The 14,532-nt window shown below is 38.8% G+C and overlaps 1 protein-coding gene across 3 annotated transcripts; it reads right to left on the minus strand.

The window, feature by feature from the left end:
* Positions 1–1,261: 1,261 nt before the first annotated feature.
* On the minus strand, positions 1,262–13,883 carry LOC100350791 (killer cell lectin-like receptor 2). Of its 3 annotated transcripts, XM_017338114.4 has the most exons (8): positions 13,764–13,883; positions 12,469–12,585; positions 9,334–9,423; positions 7,957–8,199; positions 5,279–5,421; positions 4,094–4,200; positions 2,547–2,705; positions 1,262–2,468 (listed from the first exon to the last, which is right to left on the minus strand). In XM_017338114.4, the coding sequence occupies exons 1-7, from the start codon at positions 13,771–13,773 to the stop codon at positions 2,555–2,557; spliced, it is 861 nt and encodes a 286-aa protein (XP_017193603.3). In that variant the 5' UTR covers positions 13,774–13,883; the 3' UTR covers positions 1,262–2,468; positions 2,547–2,554. The 3 variants fall into 3 exon arrangements, with proteins under 3 accessions (XP_017193603.3, XP_089160712.1, XP_089160713.1); XM_089304586.1 differs by lacking the exons at positions 12,469–12,585; positions 13,764–13,883 and adding an exon at positions 9,640–9,843; XM_089304587.1 differs by lacking the exons at positions 12,469–12,585; positions 13,764–13,883 and having other exon boundaries at positions 9,212–9,360.
* Between the last annotated feature and the right edge of the window lie 649 nt (positions 13,884–14,532).

The following is a 14,532-nucleotide window of genomic DNA, read 5'->3' on the forward strand; positions in this document are numbered from 1 at the left end:
CAGGATCTTAGAAAGGAAGTGACTACAGGTTCTCCAGAAGTAAACAGTTGGTAAATGAACATGATTGTTATAGGTTGCACTGTGTCCTTCAAAAAACTATTTAAGTCTCAACCTCTATACCTGTGAGTACAGGCTTTTTATGCAATAGAGTCTTTGGAACTATACTTCAGCTAAGATGAGGTCATTAGGGTGCACCCTAATCTAATATAACTGGTGTCCTTATTAGGACAGCAACCCACCTGTGAAAACAGAGACACAAGGGGAGAATGTGATGTGAGATGTCAGAGCCAGAAATTCGGGGATCCTGAAGGCCAAGAAGCACCAATGGGGGACCGGCATTGTGGCAAAACAGGTTAAGCTGCAGCCTGCAATGCCAGAAAACCATATGGATGATGGTTCGATGCCCATCTGCTCTACTTCCAATTCAGCTTCTGCTAATGTGCCTGAGAAGGCAGTGGCCTCTGCAGCCACTTGAGGAGTGAACCAGCAGATGGAAAATCTCTCTCAATCTTTCTTTCTGTAACTCTGCCTTTCAAATAGATATTTTTTTGGAAAAAAAAAAAAAGAAGTAGAAGTAGCAGCATCACCAAGGATCAAGGTTCGGTGACCACCACCAGATGCCAGGAAGGTGCAAGGGAGGAGTCCACACAGGGTCACAGAGGGGATGTGGCCCTGTCAAGATGATTTGGGTTTCTTTTATTTAGTTATTTTTTCTTAAGGTAAATCTATTTATTTAAAATGCACAGTTACTGAGAGAGAATGAGACAGAGTGAGAGAGAGAGAGAGAGAGAGAGTGAGAGAGAGAGAAGACAAAAAGAGAGAGCAAGCGATCTGCAATGGCTCCAAAGTAATCCAGTGGAAAAAGGAAAGGTTTTGTAACAGTGCAAAAACAATTGCATCTCATAAGCCTCAACACTGTTCTCAGATACAAAATAACTAGAAATCGATGGAAACCATCCATGTAAACTAAAACTATATAAAATGTCTAAGAATAAGCATAGAGAAATATAAATTTAAAAACACCAGATGCCACTGCACACTGGCCACAATAGCTAAAATGAAAATGTTGACAATGATGGGGAGCAATTGGAACTCACATTTGTTGCTACTGGGAGAGTAAAAATGATGTAACTACATTGAAAATCAGTATATGAGCTTCTTATCAAATTAAACATGTACTTACCTATGATCCAGAAATCAGATTCTTAGATAGTTATTAAAAAGAGACAGAAATATATCCCCACACACAGAGACCCACACATAAATTTCATGGCAGCTTTATTCACAGTAGCCAAAAATGAGAAATGTATCCAATGTCCATAACTGAGTGAACAGATGTGCTCTAGCTGAACAATAGAATACTAAATAACAAAGAGAGGGAACTGCTGATCCATGAAAAACCACTGATTAATTTTAAACACATGCTGATCCAAAAGCAGCCAGGAAAAAAAAATCCACAGGATGCATGTAGTTCTAGAATAAGCTAAACAAATTGATAGTGACAGAAAGAGCATCGCTGGTGGACAGAGGCCAGGTGGCTGGTGTGAGGCAGAATGGAAGTTCTGGAGCTGATGCAAATGTTCTAGATTTTGATTTGCTAGCATGTGAGAGGTAAACAGATTAAAACCTATATCCCCCATGACTTAAAATGGGTACAGTCTATTGTATGGATAGTCTAACTCAATAAGGTTGAGTTTTTTTCATTTCAAGGTCAAAAGACAAAGAAAATTTAAACACTTATTCCAGATTAAAGGACATGTCATCAATATGATGATTAAATGCATTGTATTATTGTGAACATGGAGAAAAATACCCATAAATGACAATATTAGGACAATGGACAAATTGGAATGTGGTTTATAGATTAGATCATAATGCTGTATCATTGCTAAATTTCCTGATTTTCATAATTGCAGCATGGTTATATTAGACAAAGTCCTTTTCTTCAAAAATATTCAGAAACCAGGGCATATCTTCAATTTATTTTCAGATGGATCGACAATGAGAAAAATGTGAAAGAGAAACAGGAAAACACAGCAAAATACAAATAACTGATAACTGTGGGTAAAAGTTGCATGGGTCTGTCTTGTAGTATTCTTTCAACTATTCAGTAAATTTGAATTTAAATTCTATAACAAAATAGTTTTAAAGACGAGGTATGCTTCTACATAGTAAAAATATAACTATATCCTAGTTCTTAATTGTACTTCCATGGTCTGATAACATTGACATGTTTTATCCTATTGATAAGGAAAGATCGAGGCCATGCATTAGGATGCTCTAACAGGTCCCGGGTTGTTCAGGGAAGCGGGAAGAGTGATGCCTGAGAACCACAATAGAGGAGCAGCTGCTCCCAAAGATGAAGCTCCCACTCCCCACAGGAAGAAGATGGCGTCTGGCCTCCTGATCAGGGCTCAGGAGAAGATGTGCTTCCTCTTCCAGCTCCTGTGTCCACACTGCACTGAACCCTGCAGTCAGAAACAGGTGTTAGCAGTGACCCCAAATTACTACAGGACACAAAAGCAGGGCAGCATTTCCAATGTTACCTGTTCTTCTAAGTGCACATTGAAGAAGGGAAATTACAATTAATTCTCTTTTTACAGACACAACTGTAGGTTCTAGAGCAATCGCCATATGCTAATCTTGTTGTGGCCAAAAATACACATTTTTCTTTCCTAGGAGGTGAACTCATCATTTTCAAATTCCTGCAGAACAGAAAATACAAAGGTCAACTGTTTAAATCCGAATTTTCCAATGACATCTTCATGAACGTTTTAAATTCTATTTCTTAAATTCCTAATAAATATAAATGTTCTTCATAACTTCAACATCGAAATATTTTCTTTATTCTTAGCCCATTAAACACATTTACCTAAAATCTCCCAGTTTGTTCCACACTCTGAACTTTTGGTCAGCAGAAAAAATTACTTTGCAAAATGGCTTTGGGATCATAATATACCAAACCTACTTTCTTACTTTATTTTTTTAATAGAAGTGAGAAATTTAAAAGTAGAACTGAATTTCTGTGACACAGACAACCAGGTCTCACGTGCATATACTTTAAGGAGAAAAAACAGAATGAAATATAGTCAGAGATTAGATAGTTTGATTGATGTTTTGGTTTATTTCTTTGTCTTCCCCATCAACAAACAGTAGTTAAGCAAAACCATGGCAGTCCACAGAAAACTATCAAAGCATGGTGTCTATCTAAAAAAAAGGTTCATTAGGTGGCAGAACTACTTTCCTACTTAGTTAAAATGATAGATAAATAAGATGTTGCACCTCCTTGAATATGTTCATCAGTCAGAAAGTAGATTCACACTTAGGCTGAGGCTTAAGTAGAGGCAGGAGTACATATGTGGTGGTTTTTTTTTGTGATTCTGAATTCTTAGGTGAGATTATTCTTTTTTCTCTTTTGCTTAAATGGAGGGCTCAAGACCATTCTAGAGTGTTTTTTTTTTATGTTTATTTATTTATTTGAGAGGTAGAGTTACAGACAGAGACAGGGAGAGACAGAGAGAGAGGTCTTCATCTGCTGCTTTGCTCCCCTAATGACCACAATGGACAGAGCTGGACCAATCTGATGCCAGGAGCCCGGAGACAGGCGCTTCTTCCAGTCTCCCATGTGTGTGCAGGGGTCAAGGACTTGGGCTGTCTTCCAATGCTTTGCCAGGCCATAAGCAGAGAGCTGGATCAGGAGAGGAACAGCCAGGACATAAAATGTGCCCATATAGGATGCTGGTGCCACAGGCAGAGGCTTAACCCACTGTGCCACAGCGCCCATGCCAGGAATAACTACTATTTAGTCAGGATGGTACAATCACTTCATATTTACCTAAACAATGACTGTGTTTCATTTTGTTTGTTTCATAACTCATACTGCATGTGTTTGGTATGCTTTTATCATTACTAATGCCAAATATCTCTTCTCTATTAACACCACTTACTAAAATACTTTCTTCCTAATTCTTCTTTTATTAAATGGAATTTACTTCAAAAAAAAAAAAACTGTGAAATGAGCAATGACTTGTTAGACACAATCCTTCCAACTCCCACACCAATGTTAGAGTCTGAATACATTTCAGAATCTTACATTCCAGGTGATGTGCCATCATCAAGCCATTTCCATTTGCATTCCACATCACTATATGACAATCCAATCCAATACATATTTCCATGAATCTGAAATTGAACAAATGCCTACAAAGGAAACAAAACACATCATGGGAATGAGTTCCCTTCTGTTGGAAGAGTGGGAAGAAAAACAGGTAGAGGGACAAAAGCTGTATCCACAGCCAGTACTCTGTCAGTCTCCACAACACCCTTCACCCCTGATTCATAGAAAAATCTCTCATTCTACAAAGCCTACATTTTCATTTTCCAAAGAACATTTCCTTAGGAGATGATTTATATACATTAAAATCGGTTGCCAGTCTCATGAATTAGTTAAAGCATGGAAAATGTTTAAATTAAAATACCTACAAATAAGAAATTTGTTAGATAATGTATGACACTTCAGAAAACTATTCAAACTCATGATCCAAAAGAATATGTCATGGTGTAGAGAAGGTAGCACTGCATGATCTTAAATGAAAGAAGAAGTCTTCAAAACAAACTTCTTAAAAGAAAAACTGATTGTGTGGGGGGTGTGCATTACACTCTTCACTCACAGAAGAAAGCCTTGCTTTTAGGTAAGTAGTTGGAAGAGATAAAAGGGGGGGAGTAAGTGTTTGGGAATATTAAAAATGTCTAAAATTTACTATAACAGCCAGCGCTGTGGTGCAGCGGGTTAAAGCGCTGGCCTGAAGCGCTGGCATCCCATATGGGCACCAGTTCTAGTCCCAGATGCTCCTCTTCTGATCCAGCGCTCCTGGACTATGCTGCACCCCCACTGCTTGCCACCCCATAGGGAAAAAATAACTGTGGTTCTAGGGTACAGGCTACCAAAGGTTCAGATAAGTACTTCCTCCAAGGAAAGGCATATTTTCTTGTAAGTGGCACTACTGCAGTCTCCTTGAAGAGAGAGGATTACAAACTTCACCCTTCATAATCATCGTCATAATAGATCATGTGCATTGAACACTCAATGAGTAGCAGGATCATATGCTTATTAGCAGACAGGGTTTCCAGGGAGATTCTGAACTCTATAATCTTCCCCACAGAATAGGAAGAATAGCTGAAGATCCCTCTTTCTGGACCACCCTCCCCTTCGCAGCATCTTGGGTCACAGGGGAGACACATTCATGAGATTCAGAGTACATGGAGGAGTCTGTGATACCTGTTCATGTTCATTGTCAATCTTCAAAAGGGAGGAACCGTAACTTTGGCAGGTTTGTTTACATTGCTCCCAGGTGTTATCTTGCAGAATAAAATAATAGCAGTTTACTCCATAACAGGACCAGTAGTCTTCATGGACTTTACCTACAACAAGTGAGGACAGTCATTGAATTTCTTATTATCTAGTCATCTGTGAATGAGAACAATATATTTATCAGCCACCCCTAACTGACACAAAGGCTCAAGCCTATCTATAATAATTAGTGGCTGGTTAAGGTTGAGGGTGGAGGTTGGCAATGTGTAGAGAGAGGTTAGCTAAGTCCCAAAACACAGTCAGGTGCAGTATCAAGTTTTAGTGTTCCTTCAGTCAGTACGGTGACCAGACTTCACCAGGATGAATTATCACTGAAGAACTGGAAGAGGGGAGCTTGTGGGCTCCAAACACAAAGAAAGGACAGGAAAATGAAAAGTCTAAATGTGATTGGTTTGCACCATGTTTATGTGTTAAAATATTACATGAGACCCATACTATGTCCAAGTAGTATGTTCTGATCAAAAATTTTTAAATAGAATAATTCTCTTAAAATGCTTAAAGAGTTACAACTGCATTTGATTGTGAGGATATAGTCTGAAAAGACAAGAGTCTCACAGTGTCGGGACACATCAGTACACGGGAGATAACTCCTCATGATTGCACTTCTCTGTGGTATCTGCAGTGGCCAAACCCATGGGAAGACAGAATAGAAGGAGGTTGTGCAGAGGTGGTGGGCAGGGAAATGGAAAATTTTGTTCTCTGAGTGTAATCTTTCAGTTATGTGTGAGGAACAAGTTCCAGAGATCTACTGTACAACATAGTGCCCACGGTGAGGGACGCTGTATCATACACTTAAAATTTAAAGATCTCACAGTCAGTGTTCTTACCACGGTGAACAACAAAGGACACGTTGGGAGGTGATATAAAAGTCTATTTTCCTTATTATGGAGATTGAGTCATGGTTGGATGCATGTGTCCATTCGTCAAATCATGTATATTTAATCTATGAAGTTTTGGATGCTAATAATAGCTCAATAAAGATGTTTTAAAATAATAAAAAAATAGTCTAAGTTTTTAAAAATATTCTAGGATGCTTCAAAATAATAAAAATAATCTAAGTTTTTCAAAAATATTTTAAGATGCTTTCTAATTTAAAAGTATATTTTGGTGACCGGCATTGTGGTATAGTAGGCTAAGTGTCCACCTGAGGCCCTGGTACTCCATATGGGCTCCGGTTCATGTCCCTGGTGCTCCTCTTCAAATCCAACTCTCTGCTTATGGCCTGAGAAAGCAGTGAAGATGGCCCATGTGTTTTGGACCCCTGCACCCTCATGGGAGACCCAGAAGAAGCTCCTGCCTTCTGGCTTTGGCTCAGCTTGGCTCCAGCCATGGGGCCAAGACCTTTCTCTCTGCTTCTCTCTCTCTCTCTCTCTATCTCTCTCTCTCTCTGGTTAGGTGGTAAAGCCACCACCTGCAGTGCCAGCATCCCATATGGGTGCAAGTTCAAGTCCCAGCTGCTCCAGTTCCGATCCAGCTCTCTGCTATGGCCTGGGAAAAACAGCAGAAGATGGACCAAGTCCTTCTACCTGCATTCCTGTGGGAGACCTGGATTAAGCTCCAGGCTCCTGGCTTCGGATTGGCTCCAGCTCTGCCCATTTTGGCAATCTGAAGAATGAACCAGCTGGTGAAAGACCTTTCCTCTCTCTCTGTGTCTCTGCCTCTCTGTAACTCTGCCTTTCAAAGAAATAATCTTTAAAATAAAATCTCTAAAATTATATGTAGAAACATTTCTCTTCCCTTTATATATTTATATTTATAGTATAAAAACTTATAAATGGAAACTAAATTTCTACTAAGTAATATAATTAAATATACAAAAGTTATTTTAAATATATGAATATTTACTGGTTGTTTATAATCTGGACAATTCATTCCATCATTAGGCAACATTTTAGTACTTACTGCATGAGATTTAATATTTTTATCTCTTGGGTGTTTGTATAAATGTCAACACTAGGACAAATCTCGCAGATATCTTGCAGGGAGTATATTATTACGGTACTTTCAAAAGCTCATGAAAAAAAGAAAAAGTGTTCATGAAAATATAAGCTTCTTTGGGTGCCAATTTTTTGAAATCCCTGTAGAATTGTTTAATAAGGTGCATTTTCCATGAATCTTTAAAATTACACTGGTATTGGTGGTCACATATAGAAAAAATATCTGAAGTCAAGGCAGACACACCAACATACACACACACACACACATACCACAAAATATCTCTACAGCAGCATTCAAATAAAACTGTTGTGCCCGTTGTAGGTAATATTTTTACTGAAAGCCTCTGCATTTTATGTGAGCAACACCCCAAGTCTCACAGGGCCAGATCAGCTGAATTGCTAGGGGTCTGGCATACTGTTTCACCATCTGGGAATAGAGAGGAGGCAAAAACTGCCATGGAGTCTGGGGAACCACAGGGCTCTACACATGCAAATGTGGTTCCAGGGATTCCAACACCCTGCATCTGAAAGGCACAAATTCAAAGCTGTCCAGTAGACCCATAGATCACTAGGCATAGATGGCAAGGCTTCTAGAGGGGAAGAAATGACCAAGACGACACAGTGAATCCTCCCACATTTCTTCCATACCTGGATTGTGCACAGATTTCGGGACGGTATCTTTTTTTGCACAGCGTCCATTCTGTTTTAAAAAGGGTGACTTCAGTGCATTTTCCATTAGAAGGGTTTTATTTTTGAGAGTGTCATATTCTAAAGACTTATTTGCCAAGAGTTGCTTCTTTAAGTAGTCATCGTTTTGCACGACGTGGTACATTTGAGTGAGGTTTCCTAGAATTTCCTGCTGTTGATGCTTTTCTTGAATAAGCTGTAAAACTAAAACGTGCAGCACTGATATCATAAAAATACAATCATGAGGTCCAACTGTGAAATTAGAGACAACAGGAAAAGTCTCACTTTAACAACCAACTCATATGATTATTTCAGTAATTTGACACTTAGAAAGTAACACCTCAGTGAACTGACCACAGAAATGGAAACATCAAATTTCTCACTAATAGCCACTGAAGAGTAGCCTAAATAAAATACCTGATGGCTAACACCGTACTTTACAGTTTAGCTCATTTTTAATAGCACATCATTTATAAATAAGTAGCAAATCAAAATTCAGTTAGTTAACATTTAATGATACATCTTCTGAAGATAAAAACCTAACCTAGCAGGCAGATGTTTGTGGACAGATGCCCGTGTCCCACGACTGAGTACCCTGGTACAGTGTACTGCCCAACCCTGGCTCCTGACTCCAGAGTCTTGGGAGGAGGCTGTGATGACTCAAGAAGCTGAGTTTCTGCCACCCATGTGGAAAACCTGGGCTGAGATCCTGGCTCCCAGCTGCAGGTATCTGGGGGTGAACTCCCAGAAAGGATTCTTTCTCCATCTCTCTTTCTCTCTCTCTCACCCCACCTCAATTAAAAAAATCGTTTTAGCCTGAACTTAAAAATATGAAGATAAAATACAATTATTATTGGAATAGATTAAATATCCGAAAATAGGTGATTTCATACCAATGTAGTATATCCATGGTTTTCCTTAAGATGAGAAAAAAAGAGAAAGAAAAAAGCTTAAATTCCAGATCATCTTCTATGTGCATATTAATTCTTCTTACTGTTTCCTTATTATGTACATCAAAATAAATAAATAAACAGCCAAAGTGTTTTTCTCAGACTGACAATGATCTCAACTCAATGGCAGAATCCTACACAACAACCTACCAAAAGAAATGTTCCCGTGCATTTTGCAGAATGAGACAGCTCACCACAGCTTCAGAGCCAGTGAACTAGGTAAGCAGAGTGAACACCACCGTGTGATGTGTTCCTGAAAAACTCACCAACAAAGTCCAGAACCCTCTGGGAGGTCCCCGAGTTTCAACAGGGAGCAACACTGTTAGTATCTGCACAAAGCATGGTTACTGCAGGTCCTCAGACTAGAAAGATGGACTCCAGTACTCACTCTTTGTCACCAACACTGCGACCGCCACTGAGAGAAGTAAACAGAGGATTCCAAGAGTCACTGCAAGGAGATGCCTGGGCACTGAGAACTCTTTAAAGAAAAAAGAGAGAGAGAGAGAGCCTGGTTACCACTTACCTCCATCAGGGACACTGTTTGAAGCAAAGGGAAGATCTTTAAAAATTTTGCAAGATAATATCTACCAAGTGATTTAAAATTTTAACATATAAAATACAGTTTTAAAGTTTAAGGTTTCCGGTTGATGTGGAGGAGATAGAAGAATCTTCCGGCTCCCAGCTTTGGACTGACCTAGCTTCAGCTATTGCAGCTCTCTGGGGAGGAACCAGTATTTGCAAGATCTCCTTCTCTCTCTGTCTCTCCTTCTCTCTGTGTAAATCTGACTTTCAAATAAAATAAATAAATCTCAAAAAAAAAATTCTGATTGATATACTCATCACAGAAGTCCCCATGCACAGGAATAGTTCTTCAGGGTTTCAAAAGCAGGCCCCTACTAAGGCACCACCGACAGCTGACGTAAGACCGCAGGGGAGTCCACAGTGACACGTGTCCTTCCTGTGATCACAGCTAATCATGCAAAGGAAAAGCAGGCAATGGTCTTGAGTTCTGGGTTGCAAAAGGGATCACAGGCCATCCTGACAGGAGGGTCTAGAAATCCACTTTTCCTGCTTCACCATCAATCCTGTTTTTCTGGAGACAATACTATATTTATCCTTTTACTATGATGTCGCCATATTGGAAAAATTGTATCATTGATTATCACCAAACTAAAATCATAAAAGTTATTTTCAGCTTAGAATTTAAATTGTGACAATATTTGAGGTACAGAGAGAATAGAAAAATTAGAAAGTCTCTTTGATATGAAGATTTTTTTCCTTCTTCATAGCATTTAAGGTCAGATATATATGCTTTTCTTATTATTTAATAAATGTGAATTTACAAAGTGCAACTTTTGTATTGTTGTGGTACCCCCCCAACCTCCCTCCCTCCCGTGGTCCTCCCCTCTCCTACTCCCTCTCCCATCCCACCCTTCATCGAGTTTCATTTTCAATCACCTTCATATACAGAAGATCAACTTAGTATATACTAAGCAGGGATTTCAACAGGCTGCCCTCACACAACCGCACAAGGTATAGGGTATTGTTCGACTAGTAGTGTTGTTTTTAAGTTTCATAGTAGAACACATTAAGGACATAGATCCTACGTGGGGAGCCTGTACCCAGTGACTCCTGTTGTAGATTTAACAATTGGCACTCTTATTTATGGTGTCAGCAATCCCCCGAGGCTCTTGCCGTGAGCTGTCTAGGCTATGGAAGCCCCTTGAGTTCACCAACTCTGAACTTGTTTAGTCAAGGCCATATCACAGTGGAGGTTCCTTTCTCCCTTCGGAGAAAGGCGCCTCCCTCCTTGATGGCCTGTTCCTTCCGCTGGGGTCTTGTTCTCCAGGATCTTTTATTTAGATTGTTTTTGCCACCGTGTCATGGCTTTCCATGCCTGTGAGACTCTCATGGACCTTTTAGCCAGATCCGAATGCCCCAAGGGTTGATTCTGAGGCCAGAGTGCTGTTTTGGGCGTTTGGAAGACAGTTTGAAGAGTCCTCAGAAACCTGAATGTAGCACTACCATAGGACCCAGCCATCCCATTCCTTGGAATTTACCCAAATGGAATTAAAGGGGAGAAAAAAAGAGCCATTTGCACCTCAATATTTGTTGCAGCTCAATTCACAATAGCTAAGACATGGAAGCAACCTAAATGTCCATCAACAGATGACTGGATAAACTATGGGATATGTACTCTATGGAACACTATACAGCAGTAAAAAACAATGAAATCTGGGCATTTACAACAAAATGGAGGAAGCTGGAAAATATCATGCTGAGTGAAATAAGCCAGTCCAAAAGGGACAAATATCATATGTTCTCCCTGATTGATGGCAACTAAATGAGCATCTAAAATGATACCCATTGAAGTGAAATGGAGACTATGAGAGACAATGACATGATCAGCCCTTGTCTAGACTGTTGAGGAACAACTTACTATTTTATTCCTTTTAGTATTTTGTTGTTGTTGTTGTTGCTGCTGCTCTGTTTGTTCTACTTAATAACATTGGTTGAACTCTGTAATCAATACACAATCATTCTTAGGCATGTAAAAATTAAAATAAAAGTGATCTCTGTTAAACACAGGAGTGGGAATAAGAGAGGGAGGAGATATATAGGTCGGCACAGGCTCACTCGGACTTACCTAAATGGTGGAACTAGAAATGTGCCAGGGGATTTCAACTCAATCTTATCAAGAAGGCATGTAACAATGCCAGCCCACTTGGTAAAGTGATAAGTATAAGTACACAACCGATCAAAAAGATAGGGTAAGTGTCGAAGAGATTTTACAAACAAGACCAGTGTAAGCAGATATATATTCTTAAGGCGCCTAAAATGTGTTGTCTGAATAACTTTGTTTTTAACACATATTTTTCACTTTGTAAACATTCCCTAAGATATGCTACATTTTCTTGGGACATTTTTCTGTGTTTTACTTTTAAAGGCCTCACAAATCATATTGACCAAACTTGCATAAAAGCAGTCTATTAGCTGCTCATAGGATTCATTAATTTCTCCATCCTGCCAACTGTCCTTTCAAGTTTTCTGTTCTACTATTCTGCCTCGTTATAGTGTCTTATAACCACTTGACAATCAGAAGCATCTAAATGAACTTTTTCTAGGCCTCAAGTTTGGCAATCCATAAACAACAGGTGAATTTAGAGGCATAAAATATATACATTGGGGTCAGCATTATGATGTGGTGGGTTAAGCAGCCAGTTGCAATGCAGGCATCCCATATCACAATACCCATTCATGTCTCAGCTGCTCCACTTCTTATCCAGCTCTCTGTTAATGCCCCTGAGAAAGCCTCAGAAGATCACTCAAGCATTTTGGTGTCTGCCACCCATGTGGGAGACCCAGAGGGAGTCCTAAGCTCATGGCTTCTGCCTAACCCAACCCCGGCTACTGTGCCCATTTATAGTGAACCAGTGGTTCTCTCTTTGTCTCTCCCTCTCTGCCACTTTACCTTTAAAATAAATAAATGAATAAATTGTTTTTAAAATATTTTTATATATACCTTTATCATCAGTTTTTCCGCTCCTTCGAGTGCCATCAGGTCTTAATCCATTTTGCGATTCTGAAGAAGACTGAGGAAATCTTAAAGCTGAATAAGTCACCTCCTGATCGCTCATCTCTAAAAGAAGAGAAACATATCTGGCATCAAAACTTTGCTACACGGTGGCTTCTAAAGAAAAATCAAAATGGAAGCTTCAAGGAACATTCCCGACGTGATGGTGAGAGCTAATTGTGTGTGTGTTTGTGCATCTCTGTGTACATCTTTATCTACTCCTGCAAGTACACAGACAGTCTGATTTATATTAGAAGTGGAAATCCTGTTAACATTTCCATTAAAATCATTTATAATCCTAGTGATCACTGCCATGGTTATCAGAAAACACAAACGAAAGAAAAAGATTGCCAGTAGATTATTGTCCTATTTACTCAATTTCACTCAAAATGTTCAACATACATCTAAAAATATTATGACAAATTAGTTCCATCTCAAAACTCTGAAACACGTTTAAATGGTTGATTCTAACAACAATAATTCTTCATTCTGAAAGAGTATAAATGGTTTGGCTTAAAAATACATATTTTGATATGCATATAAGTTAAAAGCTCTTGTATTCTTTTGAAACACTCTAATAGAGTATTTCCCAAAGTATATCTGAAAGACCAACTGGAAATGATTATCTGAGGGTGAATATCACAAGTTGGTTAACATTTCAGAGTCCAGTGTCTTGTACAAGATAAGCTGAATAAAAATCTCTTAGGTTCCCATATATGATGTTGCTTTTGTGAAAATAAAATTCATTATAGCTAATCTTTAGTTAATGCCTTTTAGTTAATCTAGCAATAAATATCAATGTAGAAAGAAATTACAAAGTAATCAAATTTTAAATTTACCTTGCTTCTTACATTCATGTCAGAGAGAAGATTATATCTAAGAAGCAGGAAATCTGTAAAAAAAACTGAACATTTCTGCTACAGAATCCTTCAATATGGATGGATGATACATAAATCATTAGAGCCAAGGAAAAATATCTACTCAAATCACTCTTCTTCATGTTCATAACACAAAGCAAAACTCATAGCATATTGAGAAAGAGAAGATAACTCATCCTGGACGCTGAACCTCAATTTTGACACACTGCAGAGTCCATGCAATTCTAATGCAATGAGAGGGAATGCTTTCCTACCAGGCTCCTTCTCAGGTCATGTCACTTGTAGTTCAGTGCCATATTCCTAGAATAAGTAGAATTAATAGGATACCCAGGTGCTAAGATCCAAGGGAATAAAAGCAGGTGTTACCTGGATCCATGCCGTGCAGTGATGCAGGTGGAAGAAACCGACCCCAATATGAGGGAGAAGTCGTCCACGCCGGTCCAAAATCCCCTAGGGGCTCTACGACAAGAAGCAAATTGCCTCTGAGTGAGGATACTCCGACTCAAAATGCTCTGCCCCTCCTGGTGAAGTGGTAGAGGAAACTGAATGATGAAAGCTGTTGTTTACAGGAAAGGAAAGATGGTCATGCACTGTGTCTTCCTCCATTTCAACTAATCAACCATTTAGCATTTTTGCAAAATAGCACTCAAAACCAATATTTACGGACTGAAAAGACAGAGAAACACATGGTTGTGGAAAACAAGATGAATATCATTAACATAAAAGTAACAGATGCAAAACAAACCACCAGTCAAAGGGATGGGCAAAACATTTGTGTGTTTATACAAAAAGGGACAGAACTCATTTCTTGAGCTCTTGGTTTAAATAATTCCCTCTCTGTTAGAAAGCTTCTGTTATAAGTTACTATTTAAAAAAAAAAAGATTATCCTTTTTGGTTCATTTTTATTTCAGGTAAATGTGTTTTTAATTTTTTTTAAAAAACACCTGTCTATAAAAATTTGGTTTATATTCTTCAAGTATTTTGTTGATACATTATGCTGGTATCATTACACAGTGCTTCCCCTTTATTATTTTTTTAAAGATTTATTTTATTATTTTAATGGTAGAGCTACAGAGGCTGGTAGAGACAGAGAGGTCTTCCATCTACAAGTTCAATCTCCAAATGGCCACATCA

The sequence above is a fragment of the Oryctolagus cuniculus genome, chromosome 9 (assembly GCF_051225735.1).
Source record: "Oryctolagus cuniculus isolate XC-2025 breed Fujian yellow rabbit chromosome 9, ASM5122573v1, whole genome shotgun sequence".
In the NCBI taxonomy this organism is placed as follows: domain Eukaryota; kingdom Metazoa; phylum Chordata; class Mammalia; order Lagomorpha; family Leporidae; genus Oryctolagus; species Oryctolagus cuniculus.